A 24,864-nucleotide genomic window follows, 5' to 3' on the forward strand; every position below is an offset into this window, starting at 1 on the left:
CTTCCTAGGGGACTTCTAATAGTGCCAGAGGCCTCTAAACAGCCATTTTGTATTGCCAGAAGCCTCTGAAACCTTCTTACGCTTGTTAAAATTGTTTTTAATGTGCCACAGGCCACTGACAGCCATTTTTAGTTGCCAGACGCCTCTGGCAGGCATTTTTAGTTGCCAGAGGCCTCTGAAACCTTCTTCAGCTTCCTAGGGGACTTCTAATAGTGTCAGAGGCCTCTAAACGGCCATTTTGTATTACGAGAAGCTTCTACAAGTCAATTTTATTTGCCAGAGGCCTCTGGCAGCCATCTTTAGTTGCCAGAGGCCTCTGAAACCTTTTTCAGCTTGTCAAGACTGTTTTTAATGTGCCAGAGGTCTTTGACAGTCATTTTTAGTTGCCAGAAGCCTCTGATCGGCCCATTTTTGTATTACCAGAAGCGTCTACAAGTCAATTTTAGTTGCCAGAGGCCTTTGAATCCTTCTTCAGCTTCCTAGGGGACTTCTAATAGTGCCAGAGGCCTCTAAACAGCCATTTTGTATTACCAGAAGCGGTCAACAAGTCAATTTTAGTTGTCAGAAGCCTCTGGCAGCCATTTTTAGATTCCAGAAGCTTCTGAAACCTTCTTAAGTTAGTTGAAGACTCTTTTAAAGCTGCCAGATGCCTCTAGAAGACATTTTGTATTGCCAGAAACCTTGTTAAGCTTACTAAAACTGTTTTTAATGTGCCAGAGGCCTCTGGCAGTCATTTTTAGTTGCCAGAAGCCTCTGAACGGTCATTTTGTATTACCAGAAGCAATTTTAGTTGCCAGAAGCTTCTGAAACCTTCTTAAGTTAGTGAAGACTCTTTTAAAGCTGCCAGAGGCCTCTGAAACCTTCTTCAGCTTCCTAGGGGACTTCTAACAGTGCCAGAGGCCTCTAAACGGCCATTTTGTATTACCAGCAGCATCTACAAGTCAATTTTAGTTGCCAAAACCCTCTGAAACCTTCTTAAGCTGGTAAACACTGTTTTTAAAGCTGCCAGACGCCTCTAGAAGCCATTTTGGAGAAGGAGACAACATAAAAAAATAATTCTTAACTATAATATTTCACAAATGACAGTTTTACTGTCAGACATTTTTTGACAAGTGACAATCGCAAACATATCGGTAAACAGTAACTTTCTTAGTTTAATTAGTATCTAGAGGCCTAGTTTGACATGACAACTGTCACTGGAAGGGAGGAAAATGTCAAAAATTGACTATATATTCGTTTCCAACCAATTTGAGGTTGAGGAATCTGTGACAACCAAGTCACTTTGACGTTCACTGTCGTATCACAGTAGAGTGGTGAATGTGACAGACTAGACCGAATTGAGATGGTAAATTCGTGGCGGCCACTTGGCAACACTGTTTTCACTTAATTTTTCGGGCAGAAAGTACCCGAGAGGAGTTGGCTGGATGATTTCGAGAAAAAAATAGAAAACCCAGAGAGAGAGAGTGAGTTTGAAATTGTGTAGGCCTTGATCAAGGTCGTACCACGGCTTGATTTTCACCAAGTCGACGAGCGAATGGGAAAGGGGAGAATATAACCTAAAAGCAGTACCCTATGGACGGTAGATTTCCAAAAAAAAATACGGTCGTACCTTTGCTGACTGTAGTCCATCCGTCCTCCATGGTGTGTGTGTGTGTGTGTAGAATTTAGGGGGAGATCTATTCTTAGCTGTGACGAGACATATGTGCGGAGACCCCCTTAAACGGTTATCGGTAGTACTGCACGTGCACTCGCACGTTAAAAATAAAAAAATAAAAACTAATCACAGCCGGAATTGAGCTAAAGCACCGAACAACAATCGCGGCAAAAACTCTAATTTCACGAACACGAAACTCTTAAAGTGGTACTGGGAAAAGGGAACACGTTGCGTACGACCCATGCGGTCGCCGCTTAATAAACGCCATCTTCGAATCGACTTCGAGACTGTTCGTTATGTCACCGAAATGGTCCGAAGATCGCCATCTCAGCTGTGCGTCCGAAATAGAGAAAGTGGGGGGGGGACGAGGTGCGACGTTGCCACTTTTCAACGTTCCGTACCTGGGTACGACTTGGCCACGTGATAGCCCCATTCATTAGCTTTCTTTTGTTATACGGCATGGTTATACAGGGTGTTTCAAATAAGCGAGTTGGTGTCAAGGTGACCATTTTAACTAATTTTGGCGTAGAGAACAGAAATCCGGTTTTTTGCTGTGGCTATCGCCATATTGTCACTAGAGTCGAGAAAATTCAAGATGGCCGCCAAAACTAAAAAAACCAAGATTATACTCATTTTCGACTAATTTGGGGTTGGGGAGTACAACGCAACTGTCAGTTTGACGTTAACTGTCACTGGTGTCGAGCAAATCCAAGATGGCGGCCAAAATTTGAAAAAACCAAGATTACACTCATTTTCGACTAATTTGGGGTTGGGGAGTACAACGCAACTGTCAGTTTGACGTTAACTGTCACTGGTGTGAAGCAAATCCAAGATGGCGGCCAAAATTTGAAAAAAACCAAGATTATACTCATTTTCGACTAATTTGGGGTAGGGGAGCACAACGCAACTGTCAGTTTGACGTTAACTGTCACTGGTGTGAAGCAAATCCAAGATGGCGGCCAAAATTTGAAAAAACCAAGATTACACTCATTTTCGACTAATTTGGGGTTGGGGAGTGCAACGCAACTGTCAGTTTGACGTTAACTGTCACTGGTGTCGAGCAAATCCAAGATGGCGGCCAAAATTTGAAAAAACCAAGATTACACTCATTTTCGACTAATTTGGGGTTGGGGAGTGCAACGCAACTGTCAGTTTGACGTTAACTGTCACTGGTGTCGAGCAAATCCAAGATGGCGGGCAAAATTTGAAAAAAACCAAGATTATACTCATTTTCGACTAATTTGGGGTTGGGGAGTACAACGCAACTGTCAGTTTGACGTTAACTGTCACTGGTGTGAAGCAAATCCAAGATGGCGGCCAAAATTTGAAAAAACCAAGATTACACTCATTTTCGACTAATTTGGGGTTGGGGAGTACAACGCAAGTGTCAGTTTGACGTTAACTGTCACTGGTGTGAAGCAAATCCAAGATGGCGGCTAAAATTTGAAAAAACCAAGATTATACTCATTTTCGACTAATTTGGGGTTGGGGAGTACAACGCAACTGTCAGTTTGACGTTAACTGTCACTGGTGTGAAGCAAATCCAAGATGGCGGCCAAAATTTGAAAAACCAAGATTACACTCATTTTCGACTAATTTGAGGTTGGGGAGTACAACGCAACTGTCAGTTTGACGTTAACTGTCACTGATGTCGAGCAAATCCAAGATGGCGGCCAAAATTTGAAAAAACCAAGATATACTCATTTTCGACTAATTTGAGGTTGGGGAGTACAACGCAACTGTCAGTTTGACGTTAACTGTCACTGGTGTCGAGCAAATCCAAGATGGCGGCCAAAATTTGAAAAACCAAGATTATACTCATTTTCGACTAAAACATTATCGTTAAATGGTCAAAAACAGTCTAGAAATGTCCAAAATGGTTGTGAAAGGTTAAAAACAGCCTAAAATGTTCAAAATAGACTAGGAATGGACAAAAGTGTCTAGAAATGTTTAAAAGAGCTTAAAACGGTTAAAATAGCCCAAGAATGGTCAAAACAGTCTAGAAATGTCCAAAATGATTGTGAAAGGTTCAAAACAGCCTAAAAATGTTCACATCAGCCTAAGAATGGACAAAACGGTCTAAGAATGTTCAAAAGTGTCCAGAAATGTTTTAAAAGAGTTTTAAAATGTTGAAAATAGCCTAAGAATGGTCAAAACAGTCTAAGAATGTTCAAAAGTGTCTAGAAATGTTTTAAAAGAGCTTAAAAATGTTTAAAATAGCCCAAGAAAGGTCAAAACAGTCTAGAAATGTCCAAAATGGTTGTGAAAGGTTCAAAACAGCCTAAAAATGTTCAAAATAGACTAAGAATGGACAAAATGCTTGTGAAAAGTTCAAAATCATGCAGCACGTTTCTAGGTCAAGTTGCAGTCGACTGCGTTGCGCACAAAATACAATCTCACACCGTTTTCGAGAGATATTCGCAACGAAAATGTCCGCGTTTAGGTTAGGTTAGGTTGAAACTAACCGGAGAAGAATAAAAATCCGGTTCGGACACAAAAATGCCGGAAACTTACCGGTGTTTTTCGGTTTTTTACGATTGCCCATCGTGCACGTTCACCATCACTTCGCAATCGGCATTTTATAAGCGAAATCTGCGGGGAAAAACTTCCGTATTCCGTTTACGACGGATCGCCTAGGACTACTAATTTAAACATGACTTGTATAGGAATACATTTGGCGAGGACGCAAACCGACTCGGTGATGATATAAATAAACCGCCCCAAGAGAACCTTTTTTTCAAATTTCGCTCACAAAACCAGGTAACAAACGATCGTAAAATGTTCTTTGTACGCGCACAGAGAGAGGGAAAGGGATTCTCGGTACTTTTTGCACCCTTAAACGCAAAAATTCGCAAGAAAACGGTCAGGTTTAGGCCCCGAACGGTAAAGAATTGCGCCATGTCACTTTTTTGACACGGGTTGCTTTGATGTCAAATAACTCGCTTATTTGACAGCCGACGTCAAAATGTCACTGAAGCAAAAAGATCGTGCGGAGTGTAAGCTTTCTGAAAATATCCCTACACGAGTTGATTGGTTGCACCGTTTGGCCGCCAGAGGTCGTCAAAGTCATTCTAGACAAAAATGTCACTTTTTTGACACGGGTTGCTTTGATCTCAAATAACTCGCTTATTTGACAACTGACGTCAAAATGTCGCTGAAGCAAAAAGATAGTGCGGAGTGTAAGCTTTCTGAAAATATCCCTACACGAGTTGATTGGTTGCACCGTTTGGCCTCCAGAGGCCGTCAAAGTCATTCTAGACAAAAATGTCACTTTTTTGACACGGGTTGCTTTGATGTCAAATAACTCGGTTATTTGCCAGCTGACGTTAAAATGTCATAGAAGAGAAAAGATAGGTCACATTCTAAGCTTTCTAAAAATGTCCCTACACGAGTGGATTGGTTGCACCGTTTGGCCGCCAGAGGCCGTCAAAGTCATTCTAGACAAAACTGTCACTTTTTTGACACGGGTTGCTTTGATGTCAAATAACTCGCTTATTTGACAGCCGACGTCAAAATGTCACTGAAGCAAAAAGATAGTGCGGAGTGTAAGCTTTCTGAAAATATCCCTACACGAGTTGATTGGTTGCACCGTTTGGCCGCCAGAGGTCGTCAAAGTCATTCTAGACAAAAATGTCACTTTTTTGACACGGGTTGCTTTGATCTCAAATAACTCGCTTATTTGACAGCTGACGTCAAAATGTCACTGAAGCAAAAAGATAGTGCGGAGTGTAAGCTTTCTGAAAATATCCCTACACGAGTTGATTGGTTGCACCGTTTGGCCGCCAGAGGTCGTCAAAGTCATTCTAGACAAAAATGTCACTTTTTTGACCCGGGTTGTTTTGATCTCAAATAACTCGCTTATTTGACAACTGACGTCAAAATGTCACTGAAGCAAAAAGATAGTGCGGAGTGTAAGCTTTCTGAAAATATCCCTACACGAGTTGATTGGTTGCACCGTTTGGCCGCCAGAGGTCGTCAAAGTCATTCTAGACAAAAATGTCACTTTTTTGACACGGGTTGCTTTGATCTCAAATAACTCGCTTATTTGACAGCTGACGTCAAAATGTCACTGAAGCAAAAAGATAGTGCGGAGTGTAAGCTTTCTGAAAATATCCCTACACGAGTTGATTGGTTGCACCGTTTGGCCGCCAGAGGTCGTCAAAGTCATTCTAGACAAAAATGTCACTTTTTTGACCCGGGTTGTTTTGATCTCAAATAACTCGCTTATTTGACAACTGACGTCAAAATGTCACTGAAGCAAAAAGATAGTGCGGAGTGTAAGCTTTCTGAAAATATCCCTACACGAGTTGATTGGTTGCACCGTTTGGCCGCCAGAGGTCGTCAAAGTCATTCTAGACAAAAATGTCACTTTTTTGACACGGGTTGCTTTGATGTCAAATAACTCGCTTATTTGACAACTGACGTCAAAATGTCACTGAAGCAAAAAGATAGTGCGGAGTGTAAGCTTTCTGAAAATATCCCTACACGAGTTGATTGGTTGTACCGTTTGGCCGCCAGAGGCCGTCAAAGTCATTCTAGACAAAAATGTCACTTTTTTTGACACGGGTTGCTTTGATCTCAAATAACTCGCTTATTTGACAGCTGACGTCAAAATGTCACAGAAGCAAAAAGATAGTGCGGAGTGTAAGCTTTCTGAAAATATCCCTACACGAGTTGATTGGTTGCACCGTTTGGCCGCCAGAGGTCGTCAAAGTCATTCTAGACAAAAATGTCACTTTTTTGACCCGGGTTGTTTTGATCTCAAATAACTCGCTTATTTGACAACTGACGTCAAAATGTCACTGAAGCAAAAAGATAGTGCGGAGTGTAAGCTTTCTGAAAATATCCCTACACGAGTTGATCGGTTGCATCGTTTGGCCGCCAGAGGCCGTCAAAGTCATTCTAGACAAAAATGTCGTTTTTTTGACACGGGTTGCTTTGATCTCAAATAACTCGATTATTTGACAGCTGACGTCAAAATGTCACTGAAGCAAAAAGATAGTGCGGAGTGTAAGCTTTCTGAAAATATCCCTACACGAGTTGATTGGTTGCACCGTTTGGCCGCCAGAGGTCGTCAAAGTCATTCTAGACAAAAATGTCACTTTTTTGACACGGGTTGCTTTGATCTCAAATAACTCGTTTATTTGACAGCTGACGTCAAAATGTCGCTGAAGCAAAAAGATAGTGCGGAGTGTAAGCTTTCTGAAAATATCCCTACACGAGTTGATTGGTTGCACCGTTTGGCCGCCAGAGGTCGTCAAAGTCATTCTAGACAAAAATGTCACTTTTTTTGACACGGGTTGCTTTGATCTCAAATAACTCGCTTATTTGACAGCTGACGTCAAAATGTCACTGAAGCAAAAAGATAGTGCGGAGTGTAAGCTTTCTGAAAATATCCCTACACGAGTTGATTGGTTGCACCGTTTGGCCGCCAGAGGACCTCAAAGTCATCCTAGACAAAAATGTCACTTTTTTGACACGGGTTGCTTTGATCTCAAATAATTCGCTTATTTGACAGCTGACGTCAAAATGTCACAGAAGCAAAAAGATAGTGCGAAGTGTAAGCTTTCTGAAAATATCCCTACACGAGTTGATTGGTTGCACCGTTTGGCCGCCAGAGGCCGTCAAAGTCATTCTAGACAAAAATGTCACTTTTTTGACACGGGTTGCTTTGATCTCAAATAACTCGCTTATTTGACAGCTGACGTCAAAATGTCACTGAAGCAAAAAGATAGTGCGGAGTGTAAGCTTTCTGAAAATATCCCTACACGAGTTGATTGGTTGCACCGTTTGGCCGCCAGAGGCCGTCAAAGTCATTCTAGACAAAAATGTCACTTTTTTGACACGGGTTGCTTTGATCTCAAATAACTCGTTTATTTGACAGCTGACGTCAAAATGTCGCTGAAGCAAAAAGATAGTGCGGAGTGTAAGCTTTCTGAAAATATCCCTACACGAGTTGATTGGTTGCACCGTTTGGCCGCCAGAGGTCGTCAAAGTCATTCTAGACAAAAATGTCACGGGTTGCTTTGATCTCAAATAACTCGCTTATTTGACAACTGACGTCAAAATGTCACTGAAGCAAAAAGATAGTGCGGAGTGTAAGCTTTCTGAAAATATCCCTACACGAGTTGATCGGTTGCATCGTTTGGCCGCCAGAGGCCGTCAAAGTCATTCTAGACAAAAATGTCGTTTTTTTGACACGGGTTGCTTTGATCTCAAATAACTCGATTATTTGACAGCTGACGTCAAAATGTCACTGAAGCAAAAAGATAGTGCGGAGTGTAAGCTTTCTGAAAATATCCCTACACGAGTTGATTGGTTGCACCGTTTGGCCGCCAGAGGTCGTCAAAGTCATTCTAGACAAAAATGTCACTTTTTTGACACGGGTTGCTTTGATCTCAAATAACTCGTTTATTTGACAGCTGACGTCAAAATGTCGCTGAAGCAAAAAGATAGTGCGGAGTGTAAGCTTTCTGAAAATATCCCTACACGAGTTGATTGGTTGCACCGTTTGGCCGCCAGAGGTCGTCAAAGTCATTCTAGACAAAAATGTCACTTTTTTTGACACGGGTTGCTTTGATCTCAAATAACTCGCTTATTTGACAGCTGACGTCAAAATGTCACTGAAGCAAAAAGATAGTGCGGAGTGTAAGCTTTCTGAAAATATCCCTACACGAGTTGATTGGTTGCATCGTTTGGCCGCTAGAGGCCGCCAAAGTAACCACTGATACATTTTTTCGTCGTCGTCAAAATTCGTTTTAAAGCGAAAAAATTGCTTGTTTCACCCTGTTTGGTTGGAGTTAGGCGGTTAATTTTGGTGTGGTTGGATTCCCCACCCTCGATTTAGTCTAAAACGAGTCCAAACGCGATTTTGTGCAATTTTGGCCAAATTGTCCAAAACCACCTTTTTCTCGTTTGGTTCCGGTTAAAGACGCTTGAGATGGGTTATTGTTAATTTGTCACTTTGACAGCTAATAACGTCAAAACCAGTCCGATTTCACTAGACTTGATGGTACTCGTTTTCGACTAATTTGGGGACGGGAAATCCATTCCCGTTGTCAAAATGACAGTAGCTGTCACCCAGTTCGAAAAACTGGCAATTTCCGGGTTGTTTGTGAAGATATCAAAAAAAGTGATTTCAGTCAGTCAAGTCAGTCTTTAAAACCAGTTTTTGGTAAAAATTACGAAAACCGTCAAAGTTACAAAAAAGGGGTTATCACGTGATGTTGACTATTCTAGCACCTTCTGGAAAGCTCTAAACTGTTTTAAGACGATTCTAGAAGAATCTAGACTGTTCTGGAAGGTTACAGATAGTTCTAGAAGGCGGAAGTTTAAAAGTGTTTCTAGAACACTCTAGAGTGCCTTAGAAACAACCGAAAGCTTTTTTGTAATTTTTAAAAGGTTACACAAGTTCCTGAACGGTTCTGGAAGCTTTCGGAACGTCCCACAACGTTCTAGAAAGTCCTACAAAGATCCGGAAGCTTTTAGAACGTCCCGGACGTTTCTAGAACTTTGCAGAACGATTTGAAAGTTTCTAGCACCTCCTGGAAAGCTCTGAAAAGTTCTAGAAGTCTCGAAACTATTGTGGAAATAGCCTAAGAATGGACAAAACGGACTAAGAATGTTCAAAAGTGTAGAGAAATGTTTAAAATAGCCCAAGAATGGTCAAAACAGTCTAGAAATGTCCAAAATGGATGTGAAAGGGTAAAAACAGCCTAAAAATGTTCAAAATAGACTAAGAATGAACAAAAACAGTCAAAAAAATGTTCAAAAATGTCCAGAAATGTTTAAAACAGCCTAAGAATGGTCAAAACAGTCTAGAAATGTTCAACATAGACTAAGAATGGACAAAAGTGTCTAGAAATGTTTAAAAGAGCTTAAAAATGTTTAAAATAGCCCAAAAATGGTCAAAACAGTCTAGAAATGTCCTAAATGGTTGTGAAAGGTTCAAAACAGCCTAAAAATGTTCAAAATAGACTAAGAATGGACAAAAGCAGTCTAAAAGTGTTCAAAAGTGTCCAGAAATGTTTAAAAGAGCCTAAGAATGGTCAAAACAGGCTAGAAATGTCCAAAATGGTTGCGAAAGGTTACAGATAGTTCTAAAAACTTTCCAAGTGTTGTGGAAGTTTCACACGATTTTTTTGTAGCTCTTAAAAGGTTTTTCAAGTTTCCAGAAGGTTCTACAAGGATCTGACGACTTTTAGAACGTCCCGAAAATTTCTAGAACTTTGTAGAACGATTTGAAAAGTTCTGGAAAACGCTAAACTGTTCTGGAAGGTTTTAGAACTCGACGCAACATTGTAGAACGTTCCGGAAGGTTTCAAAGTAAATTTAAACTTTTTTGCAGCTTTTAAATGGTTATTAAAGTTTCTGAAAGCTTCACCACGCATTGGAACGTTCAAGAAAGCTCTGAGAGCTTCTAGAAACTTCTGGAACGTTCTACACGACTCTAGAAGTCTCCAAACTGTCCTGGAAGGTTTCGAAAACGTTCTAGACAGCTGATTGGCACTTTTGACACTTTGACGCACCCTTGATCCCGTTTATTTTTGACAGACATGAATAATCAACGACTTACCAGCATTTTGTGATGCATTCTCTGGCGGTAATACTGTAGGAAGGGTGGGGGGTTCCGGTTCCGGTTTTTTGGCACCTTTTCTGTCCGGCGTGTCGTTGATTTGTTCTACTAAAGAGGGCGCCGCCGGTTGCGCAGTATCATCTACCGGTCGAGGCACTGGATTGGTTTCTTCCTTAACTGTCACAGCGATCGCGTCATTTTTTTGACAGTTGCGTCAAAACACGTCACGTGACTTACCCGTGGAAGAGGTGGTATCACATTCCGTTTCTTTGGGCTGCTCCTTGAAAACGATGTCCGGTTTGGGATGGTGGTGGGTTTGTTTGCGGCTCGTTTTCGTCGGACTGTCGTGACTGTCGTCTTTTTTCGCTAAAATCACTTCGGCCGCGTCGCTATTGGCCGACACGATGGGCGTGGCCTCCTTCGCGCTTATAAACTCTTTAGCGTCGCACTGGAGGGTGCTGTTTTGCACGTCGAAACGCGCGTTTGCGAGGAGGGGGGGCGGCGGAGGCGGCGGGGCGGCAAACGGTTCGGACGATTCGTACGGTTGGTCCAAGCTGTCGCTGAACCGCTTGTCCTCGTTGATTGCTTGCGCCACTTGTTTGGCGAACGCTGCCTGAATCTGAAATTAAAAAGGTTTGATGCAGCTTTTCTCCCTGACTGTACTCGATTTTGTAGGGTTTTTTTATGTCATCAGATAGGAAATTTAATGAGGATTCCAAAAATGTACTTAAAACAGTCATTTTATCACTCCAAGTGGGTTTTAGAGATGATTTTGTCTCTGACTGTCTTTCTGGCAGTTTAAACTTTGACACCACTTTTCTCCCTGACTGTACTCAATTTTTTAGTGTTTTTTTCTGTCATTGGATAGGAAATTTAGTGAGGATTCCAAAAATGTACTTAAAATAGTCATTTTCAAACTCCAAGTGGGTTTTAGAGGCAATTTTGTCTCTGACTGTCTTTCTGGCAGTTCAAACTTTAACACCACTTTTCTCCCTGACTGTACTCAATTTTTTAGTGTTTTTTTTTGGTCATTGGATAGGAAATTTAGTGAGGATTCCAAAAATGTGCTTAAAACAGTCATTTTCTAACTCCAAGTGGGTTTTAGAGGCAATTTTGTCTCTGACTGTCTTTCTGGCAGTTCAAACTTTAACACCACTTTTCTCCCTGACTGTACTCAATTTTTTAGTGTTTTTTCCTGTCATTGGATAGGAAATTTAGTGAGGATTCCAAAAATGTGCTTAAAACAGTCATTTTCTCACTTCAAGTGAGTTTTAGAGGTGATTTTGTCTCTGACTGTCTTTCTGGCAGTTCAAACTTTAACACAACTTTTCTCCCTGACTGTACTCGACTTCTTAGTGTTTTTTTATGTCATTAAATAGGAAATTTAATGAGGATTCCAAAAATGTGCTTAAAACAGTCATTTTCTCACTCCAAGTGGGTTTTACAGGCAATTTTGTCCCTGACTGTCTTTCTGGCAGTTCAAATTTTAACATCACTTTTCTCCCTGACTGTACTCAATTTCTTAGTGTTTTTTTCTGTCATCAGATAGGAAATTTAGTGAGGATTCCAAAAATGTGCTTAAAACAGTCATTTTCTCACTTCAAGTGGGTTTTACAGGCAATTTTGTCCCTGACTGTCTTTCTGGCAGTTCAAATTTTAACACCACTTTTCTCCCTGACTGTACTCAATTTCTTAGTGTTTTTTTCTGTCATCAGATAGGAAATTTAGTGAGGATTCCAAAAATGTGCTTAAAACAGTCATTTTCTCACTTCAAGTGAGTTTTAGAGGTGATTTTGTCTCTGACTGTCTTTCTGGCAGTTCAAACTTTAACACAACTTTTCTCCCTGACTGTACTCAATTTCTTAGTGTTTTTTTCTGTCATTGGATAGGAAATTTAGTGAGGATTCCAAAAATGTGCTTAAAACAGTCATTTTCTCACTTCAAGTGAGTTTTAGAGGTGATTTTGTCTCTGACTGTCTTTCTGGCAGTTCAAACTTTAACACAACTTTTCTCCCTGACTGTACTAAATTTTGTAGTGTTTTTTTTATGTCATTAGATAGGAAATTTAGTGAGAATTCCAAAAATGTGCTTAAAACAGTCATTTTCTCACTCCAAATGGGTTTTACAGGCAATTTTGTCTCTGACTGTCTTTCAGGCAGTTCAAACTTTAACACCACTTTTCTCCCTGACTGTACCCAATTTCTTAGTGTTTTTTTATGTCATTGGATAGGAAATTTAGTGAGGATTCCAAAAATGTGCTTAAAACAGTCATTTTCTCACTTCAAGTGAGTTTTAGAGGTGATTTTGTCTCTGACTGTCTTTCTGGCAGTTCAAACTTTAACACAACTTTTCTCCCTGACTGTACTCAATTTCTTAGTGTTTTTTTCTGTCATTGGATAGGAAATTTAGTGAGGATTCCAAAAATGTGCTTAAAACAGTCATTTTCTCACTCCAAATGGGTTTTACAGGCAATTTTGTCTCTGACTGTCTTTCTGGCAGTTCAAACTTTAACACCACTTTTCTCCCTGACTGTACCCAATTTCTTAGTGTTTTTTTCTGTCATCAGATAGGAAATTTAGTGAGGATTCCAAAAATGTGCTTAAAACAGTCATTTTCTCACTTCAAGTGAGTTTTAGAGGTGATTTTGTCTCTGACTGTCTTTCTGGCAGTTCAAACTTTAACACAACTTTTCTCCCTGACTGTACTCAATTTCTTAGTGTTTTTTTCTGTCATTGGATAGGAAATTTAGTGAGGATTCCAAAAATGTGCTTAAAACAGTCATTTTCTCGCTCCAAGTGGATTTTAGAGGTGATTTTGTCTATGACTGTCTTTCTGGCAGTTTAAACTTTAACACAACTTTTCTCCCTGACTGTACCCAATTTCTTAGTGTTTTTTTATGTCATTGGATAGGAAATTTAGTGAGGATTCCAAAAATGTGCTTAAAACAGTCATTTTCTCGCTCCAAGTGGATTTTAGAGGTGATTTTGTCTATGACTGTCTTTCTGGCAGTTTAAACTTTAACACAACTTTTCTCCCTGACTGTACCCAATTTCTTAGTGTTTTTTTATGTCATTGGATAGGAAATTTAGTGAGGATTCCAAAAATGTGCTTAAAACAGTCATTTTCTCACTCCAAATGGGTTTTACAGGCAATTTTGTCTCTGACTGTCTTTCAGGCAGTTCAAACTTTAACACCACTTTTCTCCCTGACTGTACCCAATTTCTTAGTGTTTTTTTATGTCATTGGATAGGAAATTTAGTGAGGATTCCAAAAATGTGCTTAAAACAGTCATTTTCTCGCTCCAAGTGGATTTTAGAGGTGATTTTGTCTATGACTGTCTTTCTGGCAGTTTAAACTTTAACACAACTTTTCTCCCTGACTGTACCCAATTTCTTAGTGTTTTTTTATGTCATTGGATAGGAAATTTAGTGAGGATTCCAAAAATGTGCTTAAAACAGTCATTTTCTCGCTCCAAGTGGATTTTAGAGGTGATTTTGTCTATGACTGTCTTTCTGGCAGTTTAAACTTTAACACAACTTTTCTCCCTGACTGTACCCAATTTCTTAGTGTTTTTTTATGTCATTGGATAGGAAATTTAGTGAGGATTCCAAAAATGTGCTTAAAACAGTCATTTTCTCACTCCAAATGGGTTTTACAGGCAATTTTGTCTCTGACTGTCTTTCAGGCAGTTCAAACTTTAACACCACTTTTCTCCCTGACTGTACCCAATTTCTTAGTGTTTTTTTATGTCATTGGATAGGAAATTTAGTGAGGATTCCAAAAATGTGCTTAAAACAGTCATTTTCTCGCTCCAAGTGGATTTTAGAGGTGATTTTGTCTATGACTGTCTTTCTGGCAGTTTAAACTTTAACACAACTTTTCTCCCTGACTGTACCCAATTTCTTAGTGTTTTTTTATGTCATTGGATAGGAAATTTAGTGAGGATTCCAAAAATGTGCTTAAAACAGTCATTTTCTCGCTCCAAGTGGATTTTAGAGGTGATTTTGTCTATGACTGTCTTTCTGGCAGTTTAAACTTTAACACAACTTTTCTCCCTGACTGTACCCAATTTCTTAGTGTTTTTTTATGTCATTGGATAGGAAATTTAGTGAGGATTCCAAAAATGTGCTTAAAACAGTCATTTTCTCACTCCAAGTGGGTTTTTTTTTGTCCTTTATCCATGACAATGTTGCCAAATCGATCATTTTCGTGAACACAAAGCCCGCATTCGTTTTCCAGTTCCATGGAGCGAGCAGCGCGTTTTCGACGTCACGATGACGTAATGTAGCAAAAGCATAGTTTAACCAACTGTCAAACTACGTCATCGTGACGTCAATAACGCTCTGCTCGCTCCGTCGGGCTTGAAAACGAACGCCGGCCGAACGATAACCGCATTTCTACAGTGTTGCCAAGTTGGACAATTTTTTTGAAATTTCCCAAGGCAAATTGCGTTGCCAAATCACACGGCAAGCGAAATAAGTGATAAGGCCCATTCACTGCCTCGCCATTTTGTTACGTGACGTTGAAATTAAGCGGCATTTTTGACAGTTACTATTGTTGACCGAATTATTATAAAAATATAAAAAATTCAAAAAAATATATAAAATTAAAATAAAATAAAAATAAATAAAAAAAATAAAAATTAATTAAAATTTAAAAATATTATTTAAAAATGTATTAATTTTTTTTCTTGTCTTTATGTTTTTTTGAGGTAAATAATTTTGTTGACGATTTGAGTGCTTTTTTAATCGGGACTCTAGTTACGGCAAATGTCAAGAATTTTTGCGCAACGTTGCCAAACTCACCTCTTTATTGTTGTTGGGAGGCTGGGGCGTTTGTCGGGCCGACGATTCGCCCGAGGCCGGATGCGACACGTTTTTAGTCTCGAAGATCTCGTCCAACTTGTCCTGGCCGGTGTTCGGATCGATGATCGGAATGGCTTTCGATCGTCGCTGTCGACTGTTTCGGGAATAGTTCGTTTGAGCGGCGGGCGGTGGCGCCATGATCGGCGCGTTCGCTATGGTACCGGCGGGCGGGTTGGGGGGCGCCGCCGTCGCCGGCGTCGCCGTCGGTCTGGTCAACGAAATCGGCCCACTTTGCGGCGGATAAACTGGATAAAGTGGCGCATCTAGACAAACAGAAATCGATCTCACAAATTCCCCATCAAATTCCCCTAAAAAAATGCTTACAGGATTGAATCGGTACGCCGGACGAGACCGACGAGGAAAACTGCGGAAAATTGGAAAACGACTGCTGGAAAACGGCGGGCTGCGAAAACGACGGCGGATTCATCATGTTGTTGGGCGGACGACTGTTTGGGGCGTAGTACAAGCTGCCCGGAAGATACATCGGTTGCATGGCAACGTACTGCGATTGAAATACCGGAGTTTGACCCTGAAATTGCGTAACCAAACGATCAACGAGTGCGGTAAGCGGGACGAGCGGTCAAAGAACCACTTTCCGCACGTGTCACGCGCAAAATTCGTCCTGAAAGAGTGTCCGTCCTGGATTTTCGTTGAACAGTAGTTTACAGTAAAATTATCCAATGAAATTTAAAAAAAAAACAAAAAAATTGAGTACAGTCAGGGAGAAAAGTAGTGTCAAAGTTTAAACTGCTAGAAAGACAATTTAAAAGGACAGTCAGGGACAAAATCACCTCTAAAACCCACTTGGAGTAAGAAAATGACTGTTTGAAGCACATTTTTGGAATCCTCACTAAATTTCCTATCCAATGACATGAGAAAACACTAAGAAATTGAGTACAGTCAGGGAGAAAAGTCGTGTCAAAGTTTAAACTGCTAGAAAGACAGTCAGAGACAAAATTGCCTGTAAAACCCACTTGGAGTGAGAAAATGTCTGTTTTAAGCACATTTTTGGAATCCTCATTAAATTTCCTATCCAATGACATAAAAAAACACAAAAAATTTGGTACAGTCAGGGAGAAAAGTGGTGTCAAAGTTTGAACTGCCAGAAAGACAGTCAGAGACAAAATCACCTCTAAAACCCAGTTGGAATGATAAAATGACAGTTTTAAGCACATTTTTGGAATCCTCATTAAATTTCCTATCCAATGACATAAAAAAAACAACAAAATTGAGTACAGTCACGGAGAAAAGTTGTGTCAAAGTTTGAAATGTCAGAAACACAATTTGAAAGGACAGTCAGGTACAAAATTGTCTGTAAAACCCACTTGGAGTGAGATAATGACAGTTTTAAGCACATTTTTGGAATCCTCACTAAATTTCCTATCCAATGACATAAAAAAACACAAAAAAATTGCGTAGAGTCAAGGAGAAAAGTTGTGTCAAAGTTTGACCTGCCAAAAAGACAGTCAGGTACAAAATCGCTTGTAAAACCCACTTGGAGTGAGAAAATGACAGTTTTAAGTACATTTTTGGAATCCTCACTAAATTTCCTATCTAATGACACAAAAAAAACACAAAAAAATTGGTACAGTCAGGGAGAAAAGTATTATCAAAGTTTAAACTGCCAGAAAGACAGTTTAAAAGGACAGTCAGGTACAAAATCGCCTCTAAAACCCACTTGGAGTGATAAAATGACTGTTTGAAGCACATTTTTGGAATCCTCATTAAATTTCCTATTCAATGACATAAAAAACACCACGAAATTGAGTACAATCAAAGAGAAAAGTAGTGTCAAAGTTTAAACTGCTAGAAAAACAGTTTAAAAGAACAGTCAGGGACAAAATCACCTCTAAAATCCACTTGGAGTGATAAAATGTCAATTTTAAGTACATTTTTGGAATCCTCATTAAATTTCCTATCCAATGACATAAAAAAACACTAAAAAATGGAGAATAATCAAGGAGAAAAGTTGTGTCAAAGTTTGAACTGTCAGAAACACAATTTGAAAGGACAGTCAGGGACAAAATCGCTTGTCAAACCCACTTGGAGTGAGAAAATGACAGTATTAAGCACATTTTTGGAATCCTCATTAAATTTCCTATCCAATGACATAAAAAAACACAAAAAAATTGAGTACAGTCAGGGAGAAAAGTCGTGTCAAAGTTTGAACTGCTAGAAAGACAGTTAAAAAAGGACAGTCAGGGACAAAATCACGTCTAAAACCCACTTGGAGTGAGAAAATGACTGTTTCAAGCACATTTTTGGAATCCTCATTAAATTTCCCATCTAATGACATAAAAAAAACATTACAAAATCGAGTACAGTCAGGGAGAAAAGTTGTGTCAAAGTTTGAACTGTCAGAAACGCAATTTGAAAGGACAGTCAGGTACAAAATCACCTCTAAAACCCACTTGGAGTGAGAAAATGACAGTTTTAAGCACATTTTTGGAATCCTCATTAAATTTCCTCTCTAATGACGTAAAAAATACCACGAAATCAAGTACAGTTAGGGAGAAACGTTGTGTCAAAGTTTAAACTGCTAGAAACACAATTTGAAAGGACAGTCAGGGACAAAATCGCTTGTCAAACCCACTTGGAGTGAGAAAATGACAGTATTAAGCACATTTTTGGAATCCTCATTACATTTCCTATCCAATGACATAAGAAAACACAAAAAAAATTGAGTACAGTCAGGGAGAAAAGTCGTATCAAAGTCTGAACTGCTAGAAAGACAGTCAGAGACAAAATTGCCTGTAAAACCCACTTGGAGTGAGATAATGACAGTTTTAAGCACATTTTTGGAAACCTCATTACATATCCTATCCAATGACATAAAAAACATTACGAAATTGAGTACAATCAAAGAGAAAAGTGGTGTCAAAGTTTAAACTGCCAGAAAGACAGTTTAAAAGGACAGTCACGGACAAAATCACCTCTAAAACCCACTTGGAGTGATAAAATGTCAATTTTAAGTACATTTTTGGAATCCTCATTAAATTTCCTATCCAATGACATAAGAAAACACAAAAAAATTGAGTACAGTCAGGGAGAAAAGTCATATCAAAGTCTGAACTGCTAGAAAGACAGTCAGAGACAAAATTGCCTGTAAAACCCACTTGGAGTGAGAAAATGACTGTTTTAAGTACATTTTTGGAATCCTCACTAAATTTCCTATCCAATGACATCAAAAACACTACAAAATTTAGTACAGTCGGGGAGAAAAGTGGTATGAAAGTTTGAATTGTCAGAAACATAATTTGAAAGAACAGTCAGGTACAAAATTACCTCTAAAACCCACTTGGGCTAAGAAAATGACCGTTTTAAGCACATTTTTGGAATCCTCATTAAATTTTCTATCTGCTGAGAGAAAAAAATACTAAGAAATCGAGTACAGTCAGGGAGAAAAGTGGTGTTAAAGTTTGAACTGCCAGAAAGACAGTCAGAGACAAAGCCACCTCTAAAACCCACTTGGAGTGAGAAAATGACAGTTTTAAGCACATTTTTGGAATCCTCATTAAATTTCCTATCCAATGACATAAAAAACACCACGAAATAAAGTACAGTGAGGGAGAAAAGTTGTGTCAAAGTTTAAACTGCTAGAAACGCAATTTGAAAGGACAGTCAGGTACAAAATCACCTCTAAAACCCACTTGGAGTGAGAAAATGACAGTTTTAAGCACATTTTTGGAATCCTCATTAAATTTCCTCTCTAATGACGTAAAAAATACCACGAAATCAAGTACAGTTAGGGAGAAACGTTGTGTCAAAGTTTAAACTGCTAGAAAGACAGTTTAAAAGAACCTCGAATTAATCGGTTATTTGACACTTGTCGTCAAAATGTCATTCCAGCGAAAAGATAGTCCAGAACGTGGGCTTTCCAAAAATATCACCTCTCGAGCAAATTGGTTGCACGGTTTGGCCGCTAGAGAGCGTCCAAGTCACGAGAATATTCACGTCAAACGTCATTTTGACATTGTTGGCTTTGACCTTGAATAACTCAGTTATTTGACAGTTGACGGCAAAAAGTCATTGAAGCAAAAAGATAGCACAGACTGTAAGCACTCCAAAGTGAAACTCCGCTCAAGTGAATTGGCTGCACGGTTCGGCCGCTAGAGGGCGTCAAAGTTGTTATGTCAAAAGTAGGGAAATATCCCCGCTCAAGCTAATAGTTTGGCTACTAGAGGGCGCGCAAAAACTAAACAACACTTTTGGTAGCGCAAAACTCAAATCAGTGCGGAAAAGTGGACTTTACCGCGCACTCGAGCGAATAGTTACCCGATGCTGTTGATTGGGCATTCTGGGGTTTTGCGTGGGAGGCACTCCCGCGCCCCGATTTGGAAAAAACGTCGCCGCCGGTGGCGGCCTCACGTTCGGATTCGGCACAAACTGCTAACACACAAAACTGTCAAACTGAAATCGAGCGTGTTTACGTCACTTACCATTGGCGACAGAGACGGCTGCAGATTGGTGACGTTCAGGTCCGTGTTGGGCGGCGTCGACGATTGGTTGGGCGGTCTCGTCGGTTGAATGTTCCTCAAGCCGGGCCCCCCTTGGTTCGGCCCTTGATTTTGCGTCACATACGAAGCGTTACTGTGAAACGCGTCCGATCCTACAAAAAAGTGCAATCAAACATCCTCTTCAAGGATTCAAAGTGTTTTTGGCCAAAAAGTTCCAGAAATATTCTCGACACTTACCATTTGTATGTTGCGTTATAATTGGTTGGTATCTGTTAATGTTATTAAGGATTTTATACGAAATAACTATCACTAAGATCTGTCAAGCAAATGTCACAAGACAACCAGCGCCCTCTCGGCTGAATTATTCAACCTAAACAGACAGTAACGCTGGCAACGGCGCTTTCAATCGATCACCTTTTACATAAATACACTCCCCTATTTTGCTTGCAAGTGTATTTTTGTGTGACTAATCAGAAAAACTGTAACTTACGAGGTGTCTGGGGCGGTAGCAGCCTAAAATGGGTGGACGGTGGCAATAAGCAAATTCCATCCTGTTTGACAGATCCACCGGGCACAAATCTCGATACCATAATTTCCATTAGAGAAAGCCACACAAATCAATAACCGGGCACAAGCACCATTACGTTCAATCAATCAAGCTTGAAATTTGCCGTTTTCTTCATGATTTTCCCCACAATTTACCCGAAAAACTGGTCGGTTCATCAACAAAAACCACCCCGGGGGAAAATGCATTATCGAACCGCCATTTTGTGGACACGTGGATGGATTCGCAACCACCGGACAAGCGCCCTGAGAAAGACGGGGTTTTTCGGCACTGTTGCCCGATTGTGCACGACAATTTTCAGGTTACCGTTCAAAGAAACCCTAACAAACTAATTTAGGCAGTTTTCTATAGTGTAAAGCGCGTTTTTCCCATCATCAGCGAATGATTTTTCCTCTCGGATAACACACGCTACGCATTGTGTATGTATGGCTTTATGGAGCAAAGTTTGACAGTGTCAAAGTATGACAGACAAGTGTCAACGTCAGAACTGTCAAATTCGGGACTCCACGAAACAATAAACGCACGTTACAGTGTACGTTCTCCGAAAAACGCATCTACTTGACATTTTATACTATTAGGACACGCTGGTGAGTGAATTTTTTGACAGTTGTCACGTGACCTAAGAAAAGTGATGTCACAACTGTCAAATTTGGCTTCATTAAGCCGTAAACACAACTTACAATGCAATTCCACAAAGAAACAAATCTGTTGGACATTTTATACTTTCAGGACACTGGTGAGTGGATTTTGACAGTTATGACAGTTGTCACGTGACCTAAGAAAGTATAAAAGTGTTCCTTAACATCAGAACTGTCAAATTTGGCTTCATTAAGCCGTAAACACAACTTATAGTGCAATTTCACAAAAAAGCACATATTTGACATTTTATACTTTCAGGACACTGGTGAGTGCATTTTGACAGTTTTGACAGCTGTCACGTGACCTAAGAAAAGTATAAAAGTGTTCCTTAACATCAGAACTGTCAAATTTGACTTTATTAAGCCGTAAACACAACTTATAGTGCAATTTCACAAAAAAGCACATATTTGACATTTTATACTTTCACGACAATGGTGAGTGCATTTTGACAGTTTTGACAGCTGTCACGTGATCTAAGAAAAGTATAAAAGTGTTTCTTAACATCAGAACTGTCAAATTTGACTTCATTAAGCCGTAAACACAACTTACAGTGCAATTCCACAAAGAAACAAATCTGTTTGACATTTTATATTTTCTGGACACTGGTGAGTGCATTTTGACAGTTATGACAGCTGTCACGTGACATCGGCAACGTACTAAACCGTCCGTTAATGTCACAACTGTCAAATTTGGCTTCATTAAGCCGTAAACACAACTTATAGTGCAATTTCACAAAAAAGCACATATTTGACATTTTATACTTTCACGACACTGGTGAGTGCATTTTGACAGTTTTGACAGCTGTCACGTGACCTAAGAAAAGTATAAAAGTGTTTCTTAACATCAGAACTGTCAAATTTGACTTCATTAAGCCGTAAACACAACTTACAGTGCAATTCCACAAAGACACAAATCTGTTTGACATTTTATATTTTCTGGACACTGGTGAGTGCATTTTGACAGTTATGACAGCTGTCACGTGACATCAGCAACGTACTAAACCGTCCGTTAATGTCACAACTGTCAAATTTGGCTTCATTAAGCCATAAACACAACTTATAGTGCAATTTCACAAAGAAGCACATATTTGACATTTTATACTTTCAGGACACTGGTGAGTGCATTTTGACAGTTTTGACAGCTATCACGTGACCTAAGAAGAGTATAAAAGAGTTCTTTAACATCAGAACTGTCAAATTTGACTTCATTAAGCAGTAAATGCAACTTATAGTGCAATTCCACAAAAAAACACATATTTGACATTTTATACTTTCAGGACACTGGTGAGTGCATTTTGACAGTTATGACAGCTATCACGTGACCTAAGAAGAGTATAAAAGAGTTCTTTAACATCAGAACTGTCAAATTTGACTTCATTAAGCAGTAAATGCAACTTATAGTGCAATTCCACAAAAAAACACATATTTGACATTTTATACTTTCAGGACACTGGTGAGTGCATTTTGACAGTTATGACAGTTGTCACGTGACCTAAGAAAAGTAATAAAAGTGTTCCTTAACATCAGAACTGTCAAATTTGACTTCATTAGGCCGTAAACGCAACTTACAGTGCAATTCCACAAAGAAACAAATCTGTTTGACATTTTATATTTTCTGGACACTGGTGAGTGCATTTTGACAGTTATGACAGCTGTCACGTGACATCAGCAACGTACTAAACCGTCCGTTAATGTCACAACTGTCAAATTTGGCTGCATTAAGCCGTAAACACAACTTACAGTGCAATTTCACAAAAAAGCACATATTTGACATTTTATACTTTCAGGACACTGGTGAGTGCATTTTGACAGCTGTCACGTGACCTAAGAAAAGTATAAAAGTGTTCCTTAACATCAGAACTGTCAAATTTGACTTCGTTAAGCCGTAAACACAACTTATAGTGTAATTTCACAAAAAAGCACATATTTGACATTTTATACTTTCAGAACACTGATGAGTGGATTTTGACAGTTATGACAGTTGTCACGTGACCTAAGAAAAGTATAAAAGCGTTCCTTAACATCAGAACTGTCAAATTTAGCTTTATCGAGGTGTAACCACAATTTTCAAGTAATTAAGTTAATAATTACGATTAAGAGACTAGAAGAAGTTGGGAAGGAAAACCCAGCCCTACCTTGTCTTCGAAAATTTCCAATTTACGTGTTTAGTGCAAAACTAGTGTGTTATGCTGCCGCTACTACACTAGTTTTGCACTTGCGATGGAAAATACAGATTGAAAAGTGACTTGAGGGGCTGAAATTTAAAAAATATTATATTCCTCCTTTTTATGCGTATATAAGCAAATAACTCACCTGTACCCAATTTAAGAATGTACTTGGTAATCGAGAGAATTATAATTTGGTAAGTACTGAACAAGCTGGTTTTAGTTTTAACACTTTAAACTGAAGAAACAAGTTAAAATGCCAACTAAAGGTGTTAATCTAGTTTTTCAGGGTTTTCTACCATTTGGTAGGGTTAGTAAATGATAAGGGAAAGTGATATACCTATAAAGAAGTCACTACCATATGGGTACTAATGTAAAAACACTGACCATGATTGTGTAGCCCCCAGAATATCACTAAAAACTGGACATTTACTTGACAGACTGGTAAAAAAGGGGGGTGACAAAAGGATACGGTGAATTTGAGTAGCGTTGAGTTTGGGGTCCTCCGGCAGCCGGTTGCTTCTGGTTAGCACTCATTTTCGCCCTAAACACGTCCAGGTCTCCCTTAAAATGGGTGCCAAAGGTTCGCTCTTAGAATATGCATATGTTCACACCTAAATGGCACACAACACTTAAACGGTCCACGTATCACGCATTTTTTGATAAAAACGCACCGAAACGAAAGAAAATTAACAGAAAATTCGTGGAATATTGCCCACTTACCACTATTTTCTATCAAGGGAAAAGGTTAGATTTCAATATGGCGGATTATTATGTGTACCAGGAAAACATGGTCGATTTCCTATTGTTTGCACAGGGCGGCGCATTTGCACCGCTAACTGAAAATTACGGAACCCGATTAGCACAAGTTCGAGCTGAACAGTTGGGTTGGGGTAGTTTTTTTTGCGTTTGCCAGCAAATTGAATTGAAATCACTTTTTTTAGTATTCAAAGTGACACGCGGCTTTCACGGTTCAGGGACAACGAACCGAAGCGCCCTCGAACGCAAACTAAACTGACACATTGATTGACGTTTGTCAGCTCCCCGTTGCCAGATTTACCACAGGCTACAATAGAAGCGGTAAGCGGCAGAGCTGTGCTCTGCCGCTAATGTACCAGGCAAAATTAAATACATTTCCTGCTTTACTCAGCTACGATGATAAGCTGTTGACGTTTATCTCCTAGCCGGTTAAACTATTAATTTCGCAAGTACCACCAAACTTAATTGATTTGGCAACGCCGCTGTCAAACTGTCAAACTAAAATATAGGGTTAGAAAAGAGGTTGAATGTTTGTTGTTTACTAAAACCCTTTTAGCCCCATCAAAATAAAGCTTTAAATAATAAAATGGATTCGAGTCGAGCCAGACACATTAAAGAGGCCCAGTCCACATTGACCACCATACAACAAATATCGGAACTGCTCAATACTGGTTTGTCGTCGGAAGCTCTTGCAGTTTGCGTGCGACTATGCGAAGTGGGCATCAGTCCCGAAGTTTTAGCTTTAATCGTGCGAGACTTGCAACAACAGGTAACCAATCACAATGCTAAAACCACACCGGCCGAAACCTGATTAGTTTGTTCTAATAAATTATTGTTTTTAAACTTGCTTTTATTCCATTAAAATCAAACTTATTTACATGGCTTGTCTCAATTTACCCTGTGGTACAGAGAGAGAGAGATGTCTGTATGGGACATCTAATGGTGTGCCAATCTACAGGGTGTCCCATTTAGAATAGTTGAATTACGGCACTTTGAAGCCAACAATGTAATTTTCAAAGCAATCCTCTGGCTCTCTGTCGCGTAAAGGCTGTTTTAAAAATGCCAGATGCCTCTAGAAGTCATTTTTAGTTGCCAGAAGCCTTTGAAACCCTCTTAAGCTTGTAAAGACTCTTCTAAAGCTGCCAGATGCCTCTAGAAGCCATTTTGTATTGCCAGAAGCTTCTGA

The 24,864-nt window shown here is 39.6% G+C and overlaps 2 protein-coding genes across 7 annotated transcripts in view; one reads left to right on the forward strand and one right to left on the reverse strand.

The window, feature by feature from the left end:
- The window catches only part of LOC145738349 (eukaryotic translation initiation factor 4 gamma 1-like), an 81,222-nt gene extending 57,314 nt beyond the window's left edge, over nt 1–23,908 (reverse strand). Inside the window, exons 1-9 of one of the 6 annotated variants that reach the window (XM_081993150.1) lie at nt 23,643–23,907; nt 23,392–23,533; nt 19,789–19,820; nt 19,534–19,703; nt 19,370–19,483; nt 15,419–15,623; nt 15,035–15,357; nt 10,467–10,848; nt 10,230–10,406 (exon numbers count right to left, since the gene is read on the reverse strand). In XM_081993150.1, the coding sequence (XP_081849276.1) occupies nt 10,230–10,406; nt 10,467–10,848; nt 15,035–15,357; nt 15,419–15,623; nt 19,370–19,483; nt 19,534–19,703; nt 19,789–19,820; nt 23,392–23,456 (1,468 nt within the window). In that variant the 5' untranslated portion in view covers nt 23,457–23,533; nt 23,643–23,907. Of the gene's footprint in view, nt 1–10,229; nt 10,407–10,466; nt 10,849–15,034; nt 15,358–15,418; nt 15,624–19,369; nt 19,484–19,533; nt 19,704–19,788; nt 19,821–20,041; nt 20,282–23,391 lie in introns of those variants that run through there. The other 5 variants (XM_081993149.1, XM_081993154.1, XM_081993148.1 and 2 more) reach the window with 5 other exon arrangements.
- A 254-nt stretch (nt 23,909–24,162) lies between these two features.
- Nucleotides 24,163–24,555, forward strand: Mzt1 (Mitotic spindle organizing protein 1). Its single transcript, XM_081993156.1, has one exon. It carries the CDS (start codon nt 24,265–24,267, stop codon nt 24,487–24,489), a length of 225 nt encoding a protein of 74 aa, XP_081849282.1. The 5' UTR covers nt 24,163–24,264; the 3' UTR covers nt 24,490–24,555.
- Nucleotides 24,556–24,864: the final 309 nt, after the last annotated feature.

Source organism: Ips typographus, linkage group LG15, assembly GCF_016097725.1.
Source record: "Ips typographus isolate SLU linkage group LG15, UJ_Ityp_2.0, whole genome shotgun sequence".
NCBI lineage: Eukaryota > Metazoa > Arthropoda > Insecta > Coleoptera > Curculionidae > Ips > Ips typographus.

What these genes read in the sequence shown, in the direction of transcription:
- Mzt1 (XM_081993156.1), top strand. Translation starts at nt 24,265, where the DNA reads ATGGATTCGAGTCGAGCCAGACACATTAAAGAGGCCCAGTCCACATTG.